The sequence below is a fragment of the Centruroides sculpturatus genome, unplaced genomic scaffold (assembly GCF_000671375.1).
Source record: "Centruroides sculpturatus isolate CEXI.00-Female unplaced genomic scaffold, Cexi_2.0 scaffold521, whole genome shotgun sequence".
Taxonomy (NCBI): Eukaryota; Metazoa; Arthropoda; class Arachnida; order Scorpiones; family Buthidae; genus Centruroides; species Centruroides sculpturatus.
In genome coordinates, this window is record NW_019384833.1 from 431559 (window position 1) to 456948 (window position 25390).

Here is a 25390-nt window from a genome sequence, read left to right on the forward strand (position 1 = left end):
AAAGGTAGACATTAGGTGCAATCTCTTATTGAAATTAATAATTTAATATTTAAGCATTATGAATATATGTATAAATACAAGTTTACAATTTCTGAGAGGCTACTTTTTAAAGCCTGTTAGAGATAATAAACTTGGTCTCATTATTTTTCTTATTAGGAGCAATTTTCTGTGTTATTTTTGTATCATTTCTTACACGAAACACCCTGTATATACAGTTATACACACTCATATACAGATTTGCGACCGCTTTTTTTAAATAAAGTCTAAATGTCAGTTAATCAGCTAATTCCAATTCAAAACGAACTCTATTTGTAGACTTGGCCAGAATTCAAATTAAAAATTTATTTTGAAAACTTAAACATTATACAAAATATTTAAAATTAGATTATTGCAATATGTAAAAATTATAACTGTTTCCCAATTATAAAAACAATTATTAAATATATTATAACTTCAAATTACATAAGAATATTTTATACATGTTTACTTTTTCAAACAAACAAATAAAAAATAATAATGGAATTTAATGAGTGAAACCGGGAAGAAAAGAATACAAAATTATGGAGTATGATGTGAGATAACAGAGGCTGAAGAAGAGTGTAACAATGTTTTTCTGACAGACATTAAATAACTTGCCAATTAATTGTTTATAAAGATATGCAACATTGCAGAATACTTAAATATTTAGTCTCTTCTCGAACACGGAAGAAATCGTGGACAGTATGACAGGTATAAAAAACAATGCGTGAAACGCGGTTTGTACTGCAATAAGAACTACAATTTTTACAAATGTCGACAGAAAATATACATCAGAATACAAAATCAATATTCCTAGCCCCGTAGACAAAGAACCTTGTATTACAGAAAACCCAATACGATACAAAGATTCTCTTATTTTCTCATTCGCACTTTTCCTGGATGACATGATATAAGCATAAGACATGTGACAAGGGTAATTCACACTGAATCCAACACACAAAATAAGGTTCATCATAGAGAATATATCCACATTGACGCCCCATAATGACATGTAACCCAATGTTTCTAGAATTGAAGTAACCACTGAAATGGCCACAATAAGGGCAACTAACAAGTTTGGTACCATTGAGAAAAAGATTATAGTTATTAAAACAGCCGTAATCCAAAATAATTGGTAAATTGTATGTTCTATGATTATTCCTTGGTTAATTATACTCGATTTTATGCAATGTACCAATACAGGAATTTCAGATTTTTCAGCAATTTCCCATAATTCTTTCAACGTATCTCTCTCTGTTTGTGAAGAGTTCAAATCTTTTCCCATAACGAAGAATCTGCTGTATAAGATGTCGGTTCCATTGCTATTAAACACGACATCATTTGACAGTGACTTGGCTGCGTGCACTTTGAAGAAGACATTACGAAGACCATCGATGAAATCTTGTTTGTTCGACATGTTATAACCTCCTAACGAGAATTTCGCGACAGGGTTATTCTGAAATTCTTTATAAAACTTTAACCATGATACAGTGTACTGCTCTTCTGCCATGTGGGGATGTTGCTCGAATTTTTTTAAAAGATTTTCTATGGATTCTTGAACTTTTATATCTGAGTAATCCAAGGGTTTGTTAATGATTATGTGAAAAGGATAAGAGTACTCACTGAAATATGTGAATCGAATACGAGAGCTTTCTCTAAGTACAGAGCCTTTGGGAAATAAATTTTCAAACTTGATGCCATGCGTAATGGAATGAGCACCCCAAATTCCAATACTTAAATTAATGACGTAGATAAACAAAACAATTATTTTCACTATTGGATGTGAAAGTATTTTTCCTAATACATCTCCGAAAAATGCCATGAATGCTTCTTTTTCTTCTACTTTGTTACTCCTTCGAATAGTTTCTACGAATTCCTCTGTAATGAAAATAATCAAAAGTTAAAATGCAACACAGGCTACTAAGTAATGAAATCTGTTTTAAAATTACATATCCGTATTGCAAAATTGGCTAGGATAGAATTTTAATTTTTACTTAATATTCTTAATATATATCTGCATATACAAACCCTGGCACATAACAAATAGATGGTTTTTTAAATTCACTGTGACTGAATTCGCAGAGGTAGAGAAAGTCACATTACGCATACATGTTGCTTAACGAATTACAATGACATTTAGTAATAATTGAGTTTAGTATAAAATAATAATAATTGTTATGATGGTAACGAATGAGATTTCTTAATGGCTGCAATTTGAAAAAAATTGTACTCCAATAAATTCCCACTCTTTGTTTTTTCTTAATTTTGAGAATGTTGTTGATAAATGAAATTCACGAGCAGTTGCAACTTTTCAAATCAGTACGCCATATTTTCTTCAAAAATGAAGAAGGCTGGATTTGTCATTACAATGCACTTTACATTCCGATGCTTTACAAGATTTTTATATGAAATTTCTGCACCTTTGATGTTGAATACCAGAAAAAATAATTTCAACAAAACAGATAACAATTCGAGGACACAGGGAAGAATTAATTTGGAATATCGAAAATGAAATTGATGCAAGAATAGAATTACTGAAAAGGTCAGAAATTCATGCAATGTTTGAGAGAAACGAATCCAAAAATGTAACCACTTCAAGGAAATAGTATTTAAAAAATGATTATTTTCGAATTCTACATTACCCTTTGTTGCAACATTTAAAGGAAAGAATTTACGACACAAAACGTACATTTCAAAACTCAGAAGTTATTTGCAGTTGAGAGTCAAGAAAATTTCACAAATTGATAAATAGATTTCATAAAAGACAATAAAATTCTACAAATTTGCGAATGATCTAATGCTATAAGTAAAAAGAATACGCTATAAATTAATTGACAAAACCATATATTTCTAAATTGAATAAACAATTACATTAGTAATGATTATGATAGAAGTAAGTCATAATATTGTTGTAATGAGTCTAGCGGTAAAGTAAGGCCAATCTTAGTGCTCCCAAGTCATCAGCATTTTCGTGAAAAAAAGAGAAAACGATAAAACTAAAATAAAAAAATAAAGTAGAGCATCGTTTATCCGAATCAATTGGGGACTGGGGTTGTTCGGATAACTTATTTTTCGGATAACCGATTATGTACAAAAAAATATATTAACCTATCCCGTGCTGAAATTTTTCTCCGTTGCGTGTCGCTTCGCGTTGAATTTTCGTCGATGTTAAGCCTAACGTAAACTTTTTAAAATAATAATCGTGGCTACTGTATCGTTAAAAATTATTTCTTTATTTTTTACAAACGAAATAAATACATTGAAAAATATAAAGACAAATAAAAATTATACTTTAGGCCAACTGGAATTCTTTCGGATAATCGACTTTCGGATAAACGACGCTCTAATGTAATACCATTGACGTCGCCAATGTCTTAAGTTTATTCAAAAGTTTTCTATAATCCATCAAATCCGTTCATTGTCTTGTGCATAATCTCGACTGTTTCTTTAAAAGTTTTGACATTGGGGAAATTTTCGAAATTTTTAAACTACTAAGAGTGTTATGAAATTCTCTTTCAGCATACAACGCGGAAGGGAAACACAACTCAGACGTTACAATAAAAGGCATTAGAGTAAAATTCCAAAGACAACAAACATTTAGAATTCTCAACAACTGAATAGTTAAATTGCGATCAAATAAATTCACCGTTTTATGGATAGAGGTTTTGATTTATATAAAAATTTTAAAAATTATCGCAAATCTAAATTTTGACTCACCTCGTGTAAAATATTGCAAGAAACTAATATCGCCTTCTTCTCTGTATCCGCTTAACGCTAGACATCCTCCAAAAAACGTTATCTGATACAGGAAGGTAAATACGATGCAAGTCGCTGTATAATAACAGAATATTCTGATAAAAGGAAACGGACTCATCATTCCAATGCAATAAGAAATAAAGTTGGTGAGTGAAGTTAACGTGATTGAAATCCCTGCTTCACAATATGTCACTTCCATTCGTTTTTCGATTTTCTGCTTGGAATTTGTGACTCTCCAGCATCCTATCAGTACGAATGCATCATCTATCTCGGTCACTAAAACATAAATGAATTAAAATACTCAACAGAAAGAATAATTATTAAAATCATCACTAAAATCCTTCTCGGACAGGTTTATTTGATCATACACTAACATTTTCAGTTTAATAATTGGCCATCTTAAAATCACTAATTTTAGAACACTGGATACAAACTGTTCCAAAATAGAATACAATAAATATAGTAGATCAGCACATTAAATTTTAAATCTATATCTATATCTATACTAATATATAAAGATGTAATGTTTGTATGTATGTAAGTTTCGTTGCAGCAGGTAATCTCCGAAACTACTCATCCGATTTCAAAAATTCTTTCACCAATATTTAAAATGGAACCTCAGGGTGGACATAGGCTGTATATTATTCCGTTAAACATTCATATAAATTAAAATATATAATCTAGGTTAAGGCTTTTATGTCCAACAGATGGCGCTACGAGTACGACGCCCTAAGTTTGCTTTTCTGTGAGGCATTACGCTTTTCTGTTAAAATGAACTAAAGCAGATCATCTTCTATCTATTTATATAAATAAAAATGTAATGTTCGTTTGTTCCTGCTGATTCCTTTGAAATTTTGACATAACGCTGCATTCGAATGCGCACGTGTTTTTATATCATATACGTGTCGAAATTTCCCGCACTAAAAGGAGATGGACAGGATTAAGGCTTACAGTAAAGAACTCTGCTTTTATTTATACTATTTAAGATACGGTTTTTTGCGTTTTTGATTGCGTTTAATAGGGTACGTCAACAGAATGTACACTAAGACGAAAATTTTTGTAAAATTTCCCCCCACAGGGGAAGTATTATACATTTATTATAGATACAATTTGAGCCACAACAACGCGTGGCGGGGTCTGCTGGTATATATATAAAAATGGACATGTATGTCCCTATATTTCACTTTTCCGCCAAAAGTACACATTGCACGTGAATGGTGTTTGTATGTGGTGGTAGCCCCAAGTCTCCATTCGTGCATAGGGGTGGTCGCGTCTCGATAACTATAAGGGTGCGGGAGATATGAGGCTGAAAGTGGTTAAAAGTGGCTTTCTATTTCGAATGTTTCGTTCGAATTTGTTCCAATTTAATTCGAACATAAAATTCGAATATTGGTTCGATTATAGAACGATTGTAAACGTTGAAAATAGTTCGTTTGACTAAACGTAAAAATTCTCTAATTAGTCTGGTAACGGGGGACCGAATTCTTGCATTCTATGAAAACGGATAAGATTGGCTATAATGTAATTATCTTAATCTTCACTATCGTTACTTTTTGCCCAGCGAAGCGGGTCCTTGCAGCTAGTATTAGAATATAAACGCAACATTTTAATAGTATCAACATATAATAAATTAAAACTCTAACATTAAATTTTAACATAAAAAATCTCGCGATTAGTTACTTAATTTTCTCGGCAGCATTTTAAACTGCGTGTGTGCCGCCATCTGTTACGATATTTTATTAAAACAACTTTTTATATTTTTAGTCATTATAAAATTGGAAAAAGCTTAATTTTTAAATATCTAATAACGAGCTAATCTATAAAATCTAATAAGGAATAAAATCCTCATTAAGTCCGACCTTATACGAAATACGACACAACCCCCTTTATCGCCTCATCCCCTCGACATTTAACATCGGAAATTTAATAGCATCAGTTTCTCTAGTAAACAAACCTTCCTGCAAAATTTGAGACATTTTCGACAAAAAACAAGAGTTATTTAGCTCCAAAGCAAATGAACACAATTGTGCCTCTACACACACACACACACACACACACACACACACACACACCTATATACACAGAAGAAAGAAACCTCAAATTTTTTCTTCATTTCTGGATATTACAAGGCCCTTAGTCCTAAAATATAAAAATCTTAGGGGTTTATTTTCTGACCTTTCGCCATGATTTTTCTCTGTTATAAATTGTATAACAGAGCCAGTTAATTAAAATGAAGAAAAATGAAATAAAATACGGTCACCCTCTATAACACTGTTGATAATTCCGTTTTATATGAATTCCATGTTGTACAGTACGAGTCACTTAGATTTTACAAATACGTGTGCCGTACTGTGAACGGCTAACGTATTTGTAAAATCTGAGTGACTCGTACAACATGGAATTCATATAAAACGGAATTATCAACAGTGTTATAGGGAGGTCGACTGTATAAAAATAAGACTAGAATTTTAAATTATAAATACAAAAATATACCTTAGTATAGTAACTAGGAGTTTCCATAAAAAAGTTTCTTTTTGATAAATGAAATTCCTTGCTGATGGTAAACTGTTCGTACCTGATGCATTAGACATAATACATTTATCCTGCAATTTGCACTTGTATATTTCTGGGTTCAGCGCATATGTTAAAAAGTTTAAGATCTTAACTATCTCTGACTTATCTCATGTTATTGTAGATCATTCAATTTGTGATATCTAGAATAGAGCTATAGTGTAAAGGCTATATTTCACACTATATTTACACTCTTAAGTCTAAATCTAAATTTCTTTCTTTGTCAGTATACTGTAAATATTTGGTGCTCTTTTGAAAATTACATTACAATTTTTGTGTCTGCAATTTCCTACGTAATGTTCTTTACGTTCTTCTTAAAAGTCAACTTTGTGATTCTATTGAGAATGCTGTTTTTCATATTTATCCTGATTCCTTCGTAGCTTCTAATCACTTCTGTTAGCGTGATAGTTTTGTATCTTAGTATTTTGGCAATTTCATAGATTCTACTAGTTCATTCAGTCTGTCATGTACACTGTGTCATTACAAGAGCATACCGTGTTTCCCCGAAAATAAGACATCCTCAGAAAATAAGACCTAGCACATGTTTTGATGAATTGCGAAATATAAGACCTCCCCCTGAAAGTAAGACCTTGCAAATTTTGTTTTTAGTGGTAACGGTCATCGAGAGATGGTTGAAAGTGGCCGTTGGCTTTTTGAAAGTACAGCCACTGATTGGTCAACAGACAATCACGCCACACGGCATGATTTGCATAAGACTATGGCTTGGGAATCACAGATTTGCATAATGTTACGGCTGGTGATCGCTAATTGGTCGGCCAGGAATCACGCCTCATCATATTTTCATAGTGCTACGGTTCAGTAAGCACTAATTGGTCATCGAGCCTGATGTCGACGCTAAGAAAAGGTTAAGTTAAAGCGAGAGTGGAAAGTCCACTCCAGCACGGGAACTTCGTAAGTTCAGTTCGACACGACCGGATATACGTCACTCTCCTTTAAGTTAGACTTGGGAATTTTTTGTTCAACAATAAATGTGAATTTTTCTTCATGAAAAAATAAGACACCCCATGAAAATAACACCTAGCGCATCTTTGAGAGCAAAAAATTAATATAAGACTGTCTTATTTTCGGGGAAACACGATATTTGTATTGACGGTATTTGTATATGATAATGATTATTTTGGAACAGTTTGTATCTGGTGTTCTAAACTTAGTAACCTGAGGATGGCCTATGCTACATAGGATATGCATTAGGCTTAAAACGTTTGTGTATCGCAAATAAATATATCTCTCACCAGCCAAAGGTGTTCAGTAATGATAAATTAATTTCAAGTAGTTTTTATGTCTGAAATTAAATGAAGGTGTCAAACAACTTACCAAGCACTAGATATGGAATGGTGGCATTCCACGAAATGTTCTTTATACCTAAAGCTGACATTAATCCGAAAGAAGAGATAATTGCTAATCCAGCCGACATGACACTGGCTACACCAAGAACGGGTTTACTTCGAACCCAACTGTTGCTCATGCAGAACAATATCGATAATATAATCATAAAAGCTACTAAACCTCCTATTTTTGGTTTTGTTCCATTTAATTGATTCCCGAATTCTTTCTGAATAAATAACTGCGAATTTGGAAAGAGGTTGACATATGTAAAATCATATTTCTGTATCGTATCGTAAACCTCCAACGACCATTCATCAAACAATTTCTTCTTTTCTTCATTTTTATTGTCTGTTGAATAATATAACATCATGGCATTAAAATTATCTATGAAATTATCATTATCCAGAATTACTCCTCCCAAATTCGCAAAGTAAATTTTATAGGTGAAAGACAATAGATCTATATCAATGGGATATTTCAACTTCTTTCTCTTCTGAAGTAAAGAATTCACACCCACTTCTGACATGACTTCAATGATCGGGTTTTGGAAGCATTTATTGTTACTTAATGCGCAAATATCAAGATAATGTATTTGCTTATCATCACCATCAAGTGTTACGTTTTGTACTATTTCATCGATTAATCTTACATCCGAAAGAACATTTTTATCGTACATATGTCCTCCACCTTTTCTCGTGATATATACTAATAGGGAATTGATTACATCAGGTGCTCTAATCTGATCAGAAAATTCTTCTGAATTATACGAAAAAGTACTTTCAACAAATATCTTAGTATTAAAAATCTTTCCACTATCTGCAACTATAACGTCATAATAATCTTCGCTAGTCGACATTCTTGCAAGGAAGGGAGAGAGAGATGCTGAGAGAAGTAAAGGTATACTTATAAAATAATATGGATGCCGTCCAATTACATTTCCTAATTTCTTGTAAACGAAGCAAAGATTTTCTCTTATACAGTGGATATTCATTTTATTATCTTCAATTGAGAAATGTTGATAACCTGTTCACCTGAAAGAATAAATATTTATAAATTGAATTTCTTTTTTTTTATAACTTTACTTGGGGTTATCCGAGAGTAAAGAAAACAAACTTTAAAAATGAAAACCAAAGGAAAACTTTGTTTATAGTGTTTATAGCTTGGCATGTTCATTGTTACGCATATTGTAAAGTATGATAGTTTAAGTCCTACACCTTACCCAATGATTCAGGGAATGTAATCGCTGAATTAACGAAGATATTCGGGCGATGTATTCTTCGCGCGATGTTGGTAAATACTAAGAAATTTGTTGTTGTAAAACGTACTCGTAATTTCAATGTTTCCTGTTCGACGTTTACGTGAGAAAAAGAAAATAACATTGATTTAAAAACTTCGCTTATTTCCTAATAGCTGGTCAGAGTGGAGAAAGTAAATACTTTCTCCGAGGGAGATATCTGGGATTTTCTTCGACAAGGTTGCATCATCTTCGAAAGGGAAGAGAAACACCATTTTTTCTAATTTACGGGTTATCGTTCGAGGGAGCATTACCGAACCCTTTGGTCAGAGCGGTCAACATCTTCAGCGCTTAGCAACAGGTTAGAACCAATAGGATGGTGGAATTAGTGAATCCCTACCAATCCCAACTTAGAATTCAGGAAAAAACTGTATAAAAACCCATGTCTTCAAGGACACGGGATGCTTCGAGGCTGGTCAATTCTGGTGAACGAATCATCAGAAACCTAGTCTTTTTTTTTATGGAAATGACTCAATGTCTCTGCTTGGTCTTTTTCCTATTACAAGAACACCCAAATGCGCCTGGAACCATCTCTGAAAAAAAAATCGAAGGAGAAAACTGAACTTTTCCGCTAATTTTCACCCATTTCCTATTTATGGACCGGAGTTGGAGTTAGCACATTGTTCACTTCCTTCCTAGAATAACGTAGAAGTGAGTGACTATTGTACGCGTATTTTGTTAAAATAAATTTTGTACGCTAGTTCGACTGTCAAACTGCGTACGTCTCCGCGTATGACACCACTAACTCCATACGGTCCATCCTCTCGCTCCCTTTTTACCAAACCGTGAGAATGGCGAGTAATCATACCTTCGACTGCAAGGTAAAGAGTCTTCACCACACGAAGACGTTCGTAGACCTCATAATAAGAAGTGGAACAAAAAGTGTTTGGTAAGTGGTGGCAACACATGTTTTTAACACTTATAAAAGTACAGCTGTATAAATAAATATATTTTTAGTATATTTTAATAGATACAAGAAATAAAATGTTTATAAGGAAATTGCTTTATTTTTAAAATTTCAAACACATATTTAGCAATATAACCAGTTTTAAAGCTAAAAATCCTTGAGCGTTACTAACTGTAACATACTATAATATAGGCTTTTATATACTTGAGATTAGCCAAAAATTCACATAAAAATATTAATATTAAGATTAAAATGAACAATATTTCAACCTGATATACACATTTTGAATATGTCATTTTTCTTACCTTTCTCTTCAGTGCTGTTAGGCAAACAATTACAAGTTACTTCTCTAAAAAATTGACTTGGTTTTCCAATAACAAATAATTATTATATTGGTAGAGGTATATACGACACGCAAGTGAATTTCATTTAATCTGACCTTCTGTCGTCACTGTCAGCGACTTAATTTAGTTCCGTAGTTCCTATGGAATTTTCGGTTTCTTTGTTTGTAGAGAACACAAGAAATGAGCCAAATCTAAAGAATGCAAAAGAAACTTTTTACATAGGGTTATATAATAAAATTTTATGTAAATGTATGTAATTTATATAAGTAACAAGAAAGGTATTGTGGAGACGAAATGACGTGCATGCAATGGAATGATATGGCTTGTTTTGTAGAAAACAGTGACGTCAGTGTCTTGCTCACTTACCTTGTTGTTATCTAAACTTGTAGTATTACTTTGAGTTATGTAAAATATAATTTATTTTCGTTTTTTTTCAAATGAATTGTAATTATTATTCTCTTCGATAACGACACATAAACGAAGTGATTAGGATTTCGTGTTTACTTGACTTCTAGGTGTAGAGAAGTGTGGCCTGAATATAATTATCATGTAGAGGATACAACATTTGTTCTTTAAAAGATGTAAACATTTTACTACAGATTCTATATTGATATTATAAATGTAGATTTATATAGTTTTACAATATAATATTATATATTAGGGACACCGTCAACTGAGTGACAATCTAGGCAAGAAATTAAGAGATAAATAATAGACAAAATACTAAAATTTTCATTGTTTTCTATATTATTATTACTATTCTCTTGTATTGATCTACTACCCTATTTTAACCTACTACCTACTACTAAATTTAAATATTATTCTTTTAAGAAGCGAATTATATGAGTTAAAATAACGATTTTCTAATTAACAATCATATTTATACAGGTTGCATACGTTATTTGTTTATTTATTTTTAAAAGTAAACACAAAAGTCTCAAAGGACAGTTGTTATCTACCCCCAAAACAAACAAATGTACATATGAAAGTATGATGGATTGATACTAATAATAATAAGCGCAGAGCCATAAGGGTTAGGATTTGAAAGTTAAAATTTAATACACAGTTAAGGAAAGTCACAAGAAGGTACAGAAAAAAGGGAAAAGTTGTCTACTGTACTATTTTAGATGTGTTTTTTCGGTTTTTCTGGAAAATCGAACATATATAAAGGAAACCAACGTATTTAAAGTAATATATTATGGTGCTAACCGTCTGATGTGTATCAAAAAATACATTTAATATGTATACAAGTAAAAGTATAAATAGAACAACCAAATTAGATGACCAGAAAACAGAAATAAAAAATGTAGTAATGTATGTAATGTAATGTAGTGTGATCTATGTGCAAGGCATTTTTAAAGAGATTACAATTGATATTTTGCAAAAAGCTGGAGTGATCTATACTTTTATTTTTCTTGTACCGGTCAGTTTGTAAACCGGTATTATATGTATACATTTTCAATTTATTTTTAAAATTTCTTATTTAAAATCATTTTAGGTATGTTAAAATTATCAATTCTAATATCAGTCCCTCTACAACAGGTTAGTTTCGAGAAATTTGCATAGAATTTTAAGCTTTTCGAGTTGTTTTATTTGTATATAAACCAGTGATACAGTTGAATTCTGATGAGAGAAGTGTCGTTTTCCTGTTACCAGTAGCAATGTGATAACTCTCTGTTACCTCTACTGTAGTATTTGAGATTTACTTTTCAACAATTTTTAGAGACAAGAAACTTTTTTATAATATAGCCTATATATTTCATCAGTATTTACAATATACATGTTACATTGTAAATCTTGGGGTAATGTTTTGCATGCTTAGAACTCTATGTGACATTTTTAATTCTGAACGTAAATCATGTATTCAGGACAAAACATGTAACGTTTGTTTGCTAAAGACAGTTTATAAAAACCATGTAGAACCATAGCTATGATGCTTGAATCGAATTATATTTGTATTTGAATGTTAATTTTCTTCTCTTATCATACGAAAACAATTTCTGAAACCTCTTCATCATACAGTTCGGCAGGACCTTCTGTACTTGTAAGCAAGAGTTTATTTACTTTCACAAGCATAGATTTTATGATTGCATACTTTGATTAATTTGGAAAATTTTTAATTTTTAGTGAGTATTACTCTCATCTACATTCCCAAGATAAAACAATGTGTTAAGTTGTCAGCTTACCGCACAACTATATATATTAGACCAAATTCCAAACACCTAAATTCATTAGGAGTGACGAAACTGACGTTGCAAAAGATGTCAAATTTTCCATTCAACGCAATGTAAGGATATAATAATTCGCTATGATTCATTACAGTATATCCATTTCATCGATGCTATGAAATTACGATAATCGCACCAATTAACACACGTCAAAGTAAACTCACTGCATTAAAATAGTTTAAAATATATAATTTAAGAACATTTTTTTTTCACAATTGTTTTGGAAAAACGAATATGAGTCCTGGTGCCTATTGTCTGGCCCCTAAGAATTTCTCTTTGGTTTTATTTCGGATATTTCTTGAGATCATTCAGGTAAATGGGGAGACAAAACCATGGGTCATTGTCTAGTTATCCTGCTTTCTACCCGTTGAAGATTTATAATTGACTTCTTAGTGCTCTCCGAGCAAGGGAGGGATGTAACACCACACAAACACGCGATATTCGGTAAGACAAATCAATTTCCAAACTACAAAATCTACGAGTGAGTGAAAGTGAGATGGAAAATAACACTAAAAGTTCGGCAGTAGTGTGTTTGGCATTGAAGAAATTAATTATAATACCAAATTATCAGAATAGATTAAATATTTGGTGTTAGTGGGAATTTATTTTAGTCTATTTTAAGTGTTTATATATTAAATTATTTACTGCTTTCTTTCGAAACAAACCACGCAACAATTAATTATTTCAGGAAAAAAAAAACCCGTTTAAACTAGAAGCTGTTGGAAAAAAGCTACTGTAAACAAACTCGTATGAAACGAGAAGTGTATTATTTTCTCTATTTTTATACTAAACTAGGATTCAAGTTTAACAAGAAGTTATTCCTAATCTTGAATCCTGGAAGTATGAAGCATCCTGCAAGAAGGATGCTTTATACTTTATGACAAGATTTAGGGGAGACCGGGGCAAGATCGGCATGTTAAGCTTTACTTAAATTTTGTGTAATAAATACTGCTGTGAACTGAAAAGAAAGCTTTGCATATTGTCTATTGGAATGTTACCTTACTATAGAACTGGTTAAAATCAGTTTGGAAATAAAAATAATTAAAATAATTACAACTTTACAAGAAGAGAGAAATTGACGAAGTTGCCCCGGGTATAGGGGCAAGATCGGCAACTTCTCTCTTTTTGTAAAGTTGTAATTATTTTAATTATTTTTATTAAAGTTGCCCCTGGTATAGGGGCAACAGTAATGGGGCAAGATAGGCACGTATATAAAATTATGTTATTAACAATGTATAAGTTGGAATTCACTATTAAAACAAAGAAATACAAATCCAACACCCATTTAATATTATTACAACGAAATGCAAGTTCAAAGACATATATACATGAATAACAAATGCAAACATGTTTTCATTTATCATCTGTTTGATTTTTATCCTTTGCTTCTAATGTGGCTTTATGTTGCCGATCTTACCCCGCTAGTCATGATTTCGAAACATTAAGTACAACCCTGAGAACAGAATGCCAAGCCACGATCTGGCCACGTGAATAAGTTGAAGTTACATCCTTCTAACAGGAAAAGTAACTTTCGTTATCATGGAATTATAACAAAACCTGCCAATTCAATATAAATGGAAAATAAATATTATATGGAATTCAACGAAAATGAAAATTTGCTTGCTAATTCAATTACGCTTGTTGGAGAACAATAAAAACACTACACTCAACAAGCCACCAATAAAACTCAACTGCCTAACCTATAACCAAAGTCTTCTTTTAATTTGTTTTTAAAAAAAAGCGCTTGACAAACTTGCCCCGCATGCCGAAGTTGCCCCGGTCTCCCCTAATAAGGTAAGATCAATAATTGTAGTTTGATTTTTTCTCCACGTTTTCTTAATAAAGAAAATTAGAAATTTCCAATTTGTTTAATGCTTTTTCCCAATTTGTTTAATGCTGTTTAACAATAGCAGATTGTTGATTATTTGCGGTTATTAGTGTTGGCGATAAGCTCGGGATTTTATGGATTTTTGTAGTTGTTACGTGATCGTAACTGAGTTACTGACATCTTTTTCTTTGAAATTTTGAGTAATTCTAACGTCATGAATAAATCTACGGCTATGAAGAAGCTTTCTCGTTTCTCGCTATCATCAGAAAATAGTATTCATTTGTACCTCTCGCTCGAAATAATAAGAAAAACTCGATAGCCAAGGACGTTTACTATTACTGTTTTGATCAATTCTTACTCGCACAAGCGAAATTTCGAGATAAGCTGTAACCGAATTAATTAATTTCTCTCTAAGAGAGTTTTAATCGCTTTCCTTCTCGTCCAAACACGCTGAAAATGCTATTTTTTTAATCGCTTACACACGGGAAACGAGATAAGAAGCTAATATGCAAGCGTAGTATAAAGCGAGAATTTCAAGCGATAAAAAAACAGGGTCACATATCTTCGAGAGCGATATTTTCTATTTAGGAAGCAAACGATTCTACTTATCGCTCGTGCATGGATTCGATTCGCGAGAGCAAATTCGCTACACGTTTTTAGCTCAACACTATTCGTGAGTCTGTGTGGTATTATTCTAACGACAATCTTATACTAGAGAGTTATATTACCTAAAGATCTAATACCAAAGTAAGATGTCACCCAACCACTTAGGAGGATGCTGGATACGTGTAAAAACTCCTGTGCCTCAGGCACTGTATCTCATCCCCAGCTTGTCCACTGTGGGGCTGGCCAACATAGATGGACATATTAAAAAGACTTTCTCAGTGACCACAGAGTGCAGTTTAAAATATATATATATCGATATTTTGAAGCCCTAACAGTATAAAAATGTGTACTAATTAAAACCTCTTCTAGATTACTTTTCTTTATGAATTAATGACTTGGAAATTCACGTATTTTACTGTATTTGTTTACATATTTACTTATTTATACTGTTTTATATCGTGTTTTCAAGGTTCAAAATTGCAAAAATGGCCCTTGCACCAATAAAAATTAACTAATCGATCAGATAAATCCCGGATAATGAAAACAGGTTTTAGTTGGGAAACGGGAAAATATTTAGTAATTAAAATAGATTTATAGATGAAAGAAAAAGTAATTTTACAATCGAATTTTCTTACCTCTATATAAATGCATTCGTTAATAATCGGAGATTTCCAATTAATTAAATATTCACTTCGCAGTTGTATAATACATATTTGCCAGAAGTAACCAATTAGATTCAAGATGTTTTTTGCTATTGAAAACGTTTATTTAATGAAACTAACCTTCAAAGTTTTCTGAATTTAACCCTACATTCAAGGAATTTAATGTGGTTTTGAATAAATTATTTAACTGTTTATTTATTTAAATTAAGCAATTAATTTAAAACTGTATTGTAAATCTACGAGTAAATATCTAGTGTGATTGTTCAGTACAAAGGTAAAGCCAGTTTCTTTAGCCATTTTTAGTATGTTTCTTGAACAAGTCCGTGTACTTTCGTATAATTATTACCTAAAAAATTATCAAATAAATTTTCTATAATTATTTCTAATAGGAACCAACTATAAAATGACTAAAATTGATTAATAGTGGAAGATACGACTGCACAAGTTAGCAATTTTGATAATTATATAAGCATAAATTCTGCCTACAGGTAAAGAATGAGTTGACTCCCTTGCCCTTCGATTCTATTTAAAAATAGAAAAAAATATAATGACCCTCTGTCAAGTAATGCTGTAAAAAAATACGAAACACTTGTAGAGATAAAAACAGGATGCGTGACGTCACTAACATTTTTATGGACACGGTTATAAGGTTTATAAAATTTTATTTTCTGAGAATTTACGTGGAATTTTTGCAGACTTAAACTGTTTTTATTTAAAACAAAAGTTCACTTCAGAGTTTAAAAAGTTATGGTTCAAATAAACGTATCCAGAAGACTTGATACAAATTGTTACATATTAATGGAATGTTCAATATAGTTCAACTGCAATGGAGTTCTTGTCGACTGGAGCACATTGAGTTAAGAATTGGAACAAATTATACACTAAAGAACGAAATTTTCTGTTTTAAATCTTAAAATCCCGTCTATGAGAAATATTGTTAAAAGGGAGATGTGCAAGTATGAGACTATCTGTTATTTATATATACACTTTTTAAGCCAGTTTTGACCTTACCCCTTTCTCTTGTTGTGTACGACGATGTACATTGGGCTAATTATGGGTTCATAGTTAATAGACATAGACCATCCTATCATTAAAGAAATGACTTAAACAAGTTCAGCAAATAGTTTTTAGTAAGTATTCTTAAAGCACAAATCTACATGTTATTAATACTAGTAAAAACAATTCATTTAGACAATGTCTCGAATCCATTCCTTCATATTTTGTACAATGATGTACTGTACTTTTAGCAACATTCCCTTTAAACTATACACGTAATTACTTTTTTAATTTGTTCCTTTTGTTTTTACAAGAACAAATACGTAAAAACCTTTAAATATTACGAATTATTCAAATATTAAAATAAAATTTAAAGTATTTAATTACTTTATAAATATTTGTTTTATACACTTCATTCTTCTAAAACATTTTTTGCTAATTTTAAGTATTAGTAATTATCTCAGCCTTCAAGATACCAGTTTTTACGCTAGTCAAGGTTAAAATTATGTTAAATTATTTTAATTAAAATATCGTATTTTTACTTCATCTTCGCTATCGTAATTATGTGTTGATTAATTTAATATACTTGAAATACAAGGAAATTATAAAAATTAACTGGAAATTACTTAAGCTGGTTACAACATACGCAACACAAGGCCTTTCTTATAAATAATAATCGTATAATATTATGACTAACTTTATTAAAAATAAATTTCGAAAGAAACTTGACGATGTCACAATAAATATTTGCTCGTTACTGTATTAATAGTATTTTTTTTAAACAAGGATAAAGCTAATTTAGGGTCTACTGTCAATGACACGGAATATATTAATTAAATACACTGCATACATTTCCTAAGTATTCTGATATATGTATTAAAATACTGTGTTGTTACATACAGTGTTAATAGGAGAACGTGGACAACAGATCCGAAGTATATTTCTACAACCCCNTAGAAAGTACGAAATCATTACCTGTATGGAAATGTGAATTTACACTGAAGTTAATTTCACAAAATAAAATATAATGAAACTAATTATTTGTTCCGTTTCAGATCTTTGGCAATTCGGATGATTCCAGATGACACCAATAAGACACTTAGAGATTCTTGTATCCGTGATTATAATCAAACTTTGTCCTGTTAACCTACCTCGCAAGTAAATTCTAAATGTGTAAATTGCATATTTGTCAATGGATATTTAGATTAATATTCAGCTTTTATTAAAGTAATTTCGTTCATATTAATTATTAACATTATATCGTTATGAAAATATAACACATGATTTATTTGTATGCAAATTGCGTGTGTAATTTGAATAACTTTATATCTGCAGTAATCGATATAATTAAATAGACAGGTTACTTAATGTACTATGTGTTTGTGATAAAAGTATTTGTATTATTATTTTATAACGTTTGAATATTATCTGTTAGAATTTTAAAATAATAATAGTTTAATATATTTTAAAAAAATGTATCATAAAAAATTATAATTACTTTTAACACTTCGTTATTCGAATTTTTTCTAATTTTCGAATCACATTAGTTCGGATATTGTATAAATTTGATAATTAATATTTGCTCATATTCATAGCCTACATTTAATGTACATTTCATTGATAATTTATAAATCTATATCAATGATTTTTGTTTCTAATTTGACCGATATTATGCTTAAACTTCATGGTAATTATGTCGAAAAGTAACCATCTTTATACCTAACTTTTGGTAATAAATTCATTTTGTTACTTACATTTGTCTTTCTTTTATGGACCATTGGAGCTTGGATAATGTAGCAATTATATTACATTATAGATTATTATGTTATTTCTTGTATTAACATTAAGAAATGAAGCATTATTTTACAGTTTAAGTGATGAATATTATACATGGTCTTGTACAAGTCTGGAACCAGAGTGTTTATGTTGATCTTTGTTTATTCTTTTACAGGTAAAGCATGGCACTGAATAAGAAAACATGGATTAAAGTTTGTGCCTAGATAATGAAAAACATAGATAATGAAGTTGGTACTAGTTTTATTAGAATGAAATTTAATAATATAAATGTTTACAGTACAGATCAGTTAATGAACAAATTGGATAACGAACACTTTTGCAAAAGATTTTTATGTTCAGACAACGAACACCTCACAGAACAAGAAACGATGTAAAATAAGGAATACCGATTGGTCTTTACTTGACTTCAGGCAACAATTCAAAACTTTTCGGAGCATGGGAGACGTCGATATCGACGCTCAACCGGTATATATTGATCGGATAGTATACTTACAAACTTTGAAACTCTCCATTGTAATTCAAGCTTTTTCTTTTTCTGACAGAAACGATTCTTTTATAGTTTTCGCGAGACTATTAGGCGGGCACTCGTTAAGTTTTGCGTCAGAATTTATTTTCAAAAGATGAGATTATAATAGCAAAAGTAAACAGTGGGCAGATGTCTGATGACTGTTGTTGCCGGGCAGTATGGCTTAAACAGTTCTACAGTAGGCATAGACCATCCTATCATTGAAGAAATGACTTAAACAAGTTCAGCAAATAGTTTTTAGTAAGTATTCTTAAAAGACAAATTTACATGTCATTAATATTAATAAAAACAATCCACTTAGACAATGTCTCGAATCCATTCCTTTATATTTTGTACAATGATGTACTTATAGCAACATTCCCCTATTAAACTGTACACGTTATTAGTTTTTAATGTTGCTTCTTTTGTTTTTACAAGAACAAATACGTAAAAACGTTTAAATATTACGAATTATTCAGATATTAAAATAAAATTTAAAGTATTTAATTACTTTTTAAATTTTTGTTTTATACACTTCATTCTTCTAAAACATTCTTTGCTAATTGTAAGTATTAGTAATTATCTTAGCCTTCAAGATACCAGTTTTTACGCTAGTCAAGGTAAAAATTATGTTAAATTATTTTAATTAAAATGTCGTATTTTTACTTCATCGCTATCGTAATTATATTTTGATTAATATACTTGAAATACAAGGAAATTATTAAAAAATAACTGGAAATTACTTAAGCTGGTTACAACATACACTACACAAGGCCTTTCTTATAAATAATAATCGTATAATATTATGACTAACTTCATTAAAAATAAATTTCGATAGAAACTTAACGTTGTCACAATAAATATTTGCTCGTTATTGTATTAATAGTATTTTTTTTTTAAACAAGAATAAAGCAAATTTAGGGTTTACTGTCAATGACACAGAATAGATTAATTAAATACACTACACATATTTCCTAAATATTCTGTTATATGCATTAAAATACTGTGTTGTAACCTTATAGAAAATAGTGAATAAAATTACGTATTTATCCAAATGCTTATAATTTATACTTTGTTGCATATTTACTTGAGGTTATATACGAATCCAAGTGTAGATTTTTATCCAAGTGCTTATTAGTTTTATCTCTTATTTTAATAACGATAGCTTTATATATATTTATAGACGTAAGCAGCAAAATAGTCTAGAATGTCTAACTAAAATTACTTTATGTAATAAGTATCTACGTTAACTCTAGTTACGTTTTTGGCAGTTACAGTGTTAATAGGAGAACGTGGACAACAGATCCGAAGTATATTTCTACATCCCCATCTTTGTTATATTTTCTAATTAATTTGCTACATTTTCTATGGCAGTTATACGCGGATTCTCATCCTATTTTACAGTATTAATTATTACAAATAAAAATATGATAAACATTCTCTCCTGCCGGTTGCTTCTATCCAGCACTTTCCGTTTGTATCTAGTTTGACAACTTTCCTCTGCCTACTACTTTAGGGTATAGTTTCCATGACGACAGTCCGATATGTGTCTGGTTTTTTATAGGAAAAATTTAATAGTTTAATAACAAATTTTTAATCTTAATAAACAATTTATTTACGAAATTTTTTAATATACTTTTAACAGTTTATATTATTATAAGTAGCTATATGTATGAATAGTTTCGCTCAGTGTAGAAGCACGCTGATATTAATTCTGATAATACCTCACCCCGTGAGCAAGGAATATTTATATAGATGTAATTGAAGTGTATAGCATGACAGACATTTTACTTCCATTTTATTAAGAATTTAATGATTTTTTGTAAACATCTTTCCGGTTGTGACTTTATTTTTCAGGTCTTAGACGTATGCCCAATTTGCATAATTATTAAAACGGCATTACAAAGAAATTAGAAAAATAATTGGGCGCCATCCAAATTACTTTATATTAATTAATATCTATACTTATATCTGCATTTCTATATTTATTCATTGCAAACTTAACGAATAAACGAGAAGTTAATAATATTTAATACTATAAACTTTCTACAAAATTCCCTTTTGTATAATTAAGATGCTATACTAGCAATTAAATTAAATCGTTTTCGATGCATAATTGTAAGTGTTTACGCTCCGCACCCCAACCCCCAATTCAAGCCTTCATCCCGTATAAAATTCGTACTATTTCAATTTCTAATTGGTCAACGGTTAAATGGTCTTCGTTGTCTAAATATTTGAGTTTCCTCGATTGGTCTTTCCTTCTAGATTCTTCAATTAACGTTAAACAAGAAACACTAAATGCCTTATACCTTTTTTTCGTAGTCTTTTTAAAAACAGTTTTTAAATTATAAAAGAATCTAATTCGTGTTTTTTCTGTATAAAACCCGAAGCTCAATTTAAACCTCTATGTCCTAAGTTAAACAATAAAAATCTGATAGGTGACACCTCCTCGCAGGCTATAATGTCTTACACAATTCATGTAATCCGTAAACATTTTTGTCTATAGTCCTGTCCTAATAACATTCCTACTATTTTTTTAATAAAAAGCTAACACCTATTTCCTTCTCTGTATTTCTTCATTTATCTCCTTCAACTTGTAGTCTAGATTTATACCAACAGAATGGTCAATGTCCGTCGTTTCTATGTTACCTAATATAGAATAATCTTTCTTATTCTTATCTCTACCAAAGAAAAACTCATAAGAAGAATTTTGGTTATCGTCTAGTTTTATACTTGGCACAATTTTTCTACATTCAAATGTTTTTCTTTGTATAATTATATAATGTTACAACAATATTTAAATGCAGCTGTTGATCTAATACTCTGGAAGCAATCCAACTCTATCTGAAGCTAGATAAAATCAGCTGAATTTAATAAAATTTATTATATTTTTTTCTAAGGTAAATAATTTTTTGTAACATTAAAAGTTACACGATTATTTTCGAAAAAGGCTTTTTAAAACAGGAACAATACCCCGATGTTGGTAACGTGCAAGTAAAATATGACGTACTTCCTTTAATACAACGTACAGTAAATAACTTAGTGTACATTGCGTACAGGTAAAATAAAATTGTGTTATTTTAAAACAATTTCATTCATTTAGCTATTAATTTCACGTTTTAATTGTTACTTAACTCTAATTTTGACGGTATGAAAATGTATTTGTACAAGAATACCTTAGCGAAGATCAGAAAATATTATAAACAAGTTTTAAATTGAAGCCGTTTAGATAATATAAAATAATTAATAGATAAATTACATAAAGTAGTTCATTTATTTTAAAATTTTATGCTATGAAATCGTACATTTTCTGTATAAAAAAACAAACATACATCTGATTAGTGTCATGACAATTAATTATAGCTTAAAGCAGCGATCAGAGAAAGTTGTCAAACAAGATGCAAAAAAACTGCTGAACAGAAGTTACAAGGAATGAATCGCTTAAGGAGGAAAAGCTTATTTTTTTAATTGCAATAATTAATGCGGCCTTGAAGTTACAAGAGGGCTATAAATTGGCTAATCTCCCTCAGCATTTTATATAGATAGTATATCTAGTACGTGTTTTCACTTTCATCATGAGAATTTAGGCTACGATTTGACCCCCAATAACATTCGTCATCTGAAATGCTGGTAGAATTTCTCCCAATTTATGTCACGAAGAAAAAGTTTAATTTAATTGCACATGAATTATTTTCGGACAATTTTCTGATGATTGTCGAGAAAATTAACTACGTGTGCAATGTAAAATATCAAATACTCACTGTTCTTTCCCCATTCTTAATCGTCGTCACATATAAACGAATCGCCCCTCCCCATAAACTGCTCACGTTGTATTTAAATGGTCCCTTATAAAAAAAGTCCAGCAACGAGTTGTGTAACTTTCCCGGCAAAATTTAACACTATATGTGACACCATCTGTTATGATATTTTATTTAAAAGCTGTTGATATTTTTAATTATTATGAAATGGCAAAAAGGTTAATTTTGAAAGTAGGGATGGATTTTTATTTTAAAAAAATTGTAAATTCTAATTACGAGTAAAATCATAATTAAATCCGACCCTTCTCGAGTTATGACAATCGACCCCTTTTATCTTCTTACTCTCTCGACACTTATCCACAAAAATTTAATAGTATCAATACGTCTAATACACAAAATTACCTGAAAAAGTTCAAACATTTTTCGACGAAAATGCACAGGAGTTATTAAGCTTCAAAGAGAGTGAACATACCAAATACACACTAACATACAATCTCTTGTACCAAATACACACTAACATGCATAAATACAGAAAAAGGACAATCCGAAGTTGTTTTTGTATTTCTCGATGTCTCGGGGTTTCCTCAGTTAAAAAAAATGTAGAAATCTGGAGGAATCATTGTTTGACCGATTGCCGTACTTTCCCTTTGTTTTATATATAACAGAGGCGGAAAGTATAAAGTGACTTTTTGGTATCTTGAAACTGTTTTCTCAGTGGGCAGTAAGAGAGTTTCATCTTTTACTATAATTAGATCCGATTTCTTTAATGGAACACTGAAGGCAACACCGAGCGATCAATCGAAGGAGAGTGATTTTTTGGGGCGAAAAATGATCGATATTTGGAAATCAGATACGTTAAAATAACCAGTAAAACTTAAAACAGACTACCAAAGCTTGAGGCACAAACCTTGTACAAACAAAGCTTGAGATACATCAAGTAATAGTGTGCTGTGGTTTCATCCATTGGTGGGCCTAGTAAGTTCCACCAGTTCCATAATGGGGGGTCTGAGTGAGGAATGGGGACAAAACATACCCAAATTGAACATATATAGAATACTTTGATACTATGATACACATATATAGAATACCCGGAAAATTGCATTCTCAGATCCGATCCCTGTACCGCATCAAGGTAGGCTCGCTCATCTGTCCGGACTAAAAAGCCGAGATAATTAAAAATACACGTAAATATACTAATTAAAAAAATAAAAAATAGTGTCAAGTCAGAAATTAAAATAGTTTTAAAGAATTTTAAAATAAAAATTCCTTACCTTCCTATCGTTGCATATGTCATAAATATATAGACACTTGCAATTAGTTAAAAATTCACAACGCAATTTCTGAGTAGAATTTTCTAAAAACAATCGATAGGATATTTATCAGGAGTAACCAATCAGATTGAAAACATTTGCTATTTTTGAATATTAAACCAATCAGACTAATGGCGATTTTCCTTTTGTCTTATCTATTACGAAAATCGAACATTATTTCATTCGTAAATTTATGACGTATGAAAACAATTTAAATTTCTTAAAATATCATTTTATTGTCTCCATTTAGTTTTAATTCTAAGAAAACAAAAATTATATTGATTGTTTCTGAAAAATGTTTTAAACAAAGAGACATTTATCAGCATTTTAATCTATCTACTTGAAAAATTAAGCGTGTTGAAATACAACCTGTTTCCTATAAGTAATAGATATGTATATACCCATGGTGCGGTTTTCTTTATATTCCTTTTTAAAAAAATCAATTTTTCAAAAATATTTCCTCAAAATTGATGAAACTTCATGGGTTAATTGTACAGAAATAACCACCGTTTTTTTGCCTGGACCGCATTTAATCAGAGACAAAATCTTTTATTCGTATTCTTTATTTATTTATTTACTATACATTTCGGGTGCAATATTTTCGTGTAATTTGCACCCCTCTTCAGGTGTTTTTACATTTCTATAATTTGGTAAATTCAATTATTACAACGGTAAATTACTACAATAGTTATTTGGATATATTTATTCAATAGTTAACTAACCTGTTTTTAGTTTTAGATCGACATCTGCCCAGTGTTGATGTTATGTCCCCTAAGTCATTTTTAGACCGTTTCCCCCTCTTTTTATTTTCTTTCCCATTAGCTCCTCTCATTCCCCCCCCACACGTTGTTAACCTCCATTCCATCATTTAGGTTTATGGTTTTGCTTTTATTAATGATTTTGAAGTGCTCTTTGAATTTTCGTAGATAACTATCTTTTTCTTCATGGATAATTTTTATGCTTTTTTCGTTTATCGTGCATCCAAATTCCTTACAGTGATTTGTCCACGGTGACTGGTTATAATTAAGTCTAATTGCTGCTTTATGTTCTTTAACTCTGGTACCGAGTTGTCTTCCTGTTTCGCCAACGTATATTGCTGGGTTCTTGCATGTACTGTACATTTTATTTCATATATTACACCTGTTTAGTTTAGTATTTCGTTATCTTTAAACTTATTGGTGTTGATGTTGTTTTTAATTTTATTTTTTAATTTGGCTGCTAGTGTAACACTATGCTTACTGAAAACTTTTTTGGATTTTTCAAATATTCCCTTAAAATAGGGGAACGACGTATATGTAGTGTTCTTATTCTTATTTTTAAAAAATTTTTTATCGTCTTTGAATAAGAAATGTTTCTTTCACAAGAATTACAGTATTAAATACTGTATAAAATTACAGTACTGTATTAGACTTACGGTACCTAATTTACTGTACAGACGATAGTTCGCCTAAACTCTCCGTAGC

The 25390-nt window shown here is 30.7% G+C and overlaps 1 protein-coding gene across 2 annotated transcripts; it reads right to left on the reverse strand.

Annotated features, from left to right (window-relative positions):
* Positions 1 to 522: 522 nt before the first annotated feature.
* On the reverse strand, positions 523 to 23934 carry LOC111630169 (patched domain-containing protein 3-like). 2 transcript variants are annotated; one of them, XM_023374224.1, is made up of 5 exons: positions 23889 to 23934; positions 10199 to 10428; positions 7681 to 8723; positions 3736 to 4050; positions 523 to 1896 (listed from the first exon to the last, which is right to left on the reverse strand). In XM_023374224.1, exons 3-5 carry the CDS (start codon positions 8681 to 8683, stop codon positions 677 to 679), a joined length of 2538 nt encoding a protein of 845 aa, XP_023229992.1. In that variant the 5' UTR covers positions 8684 to 8723; positions 10199 to 10428; positions 23889 to 23934; the 3' UTR covers positions 523 to 676. The 2 variants fall into 2 exon arrangements, with proteins under 2 accessions (XP_023229992.1, XP_023229994.1); XM_023374226.1 differs by lacking the exon at positions 23889 to 23934 and adding an exon at positions 15535 to 15562.
* Between the last annotated feature and the right edge of the window lie 1456 nt (positions 23935 to 25390).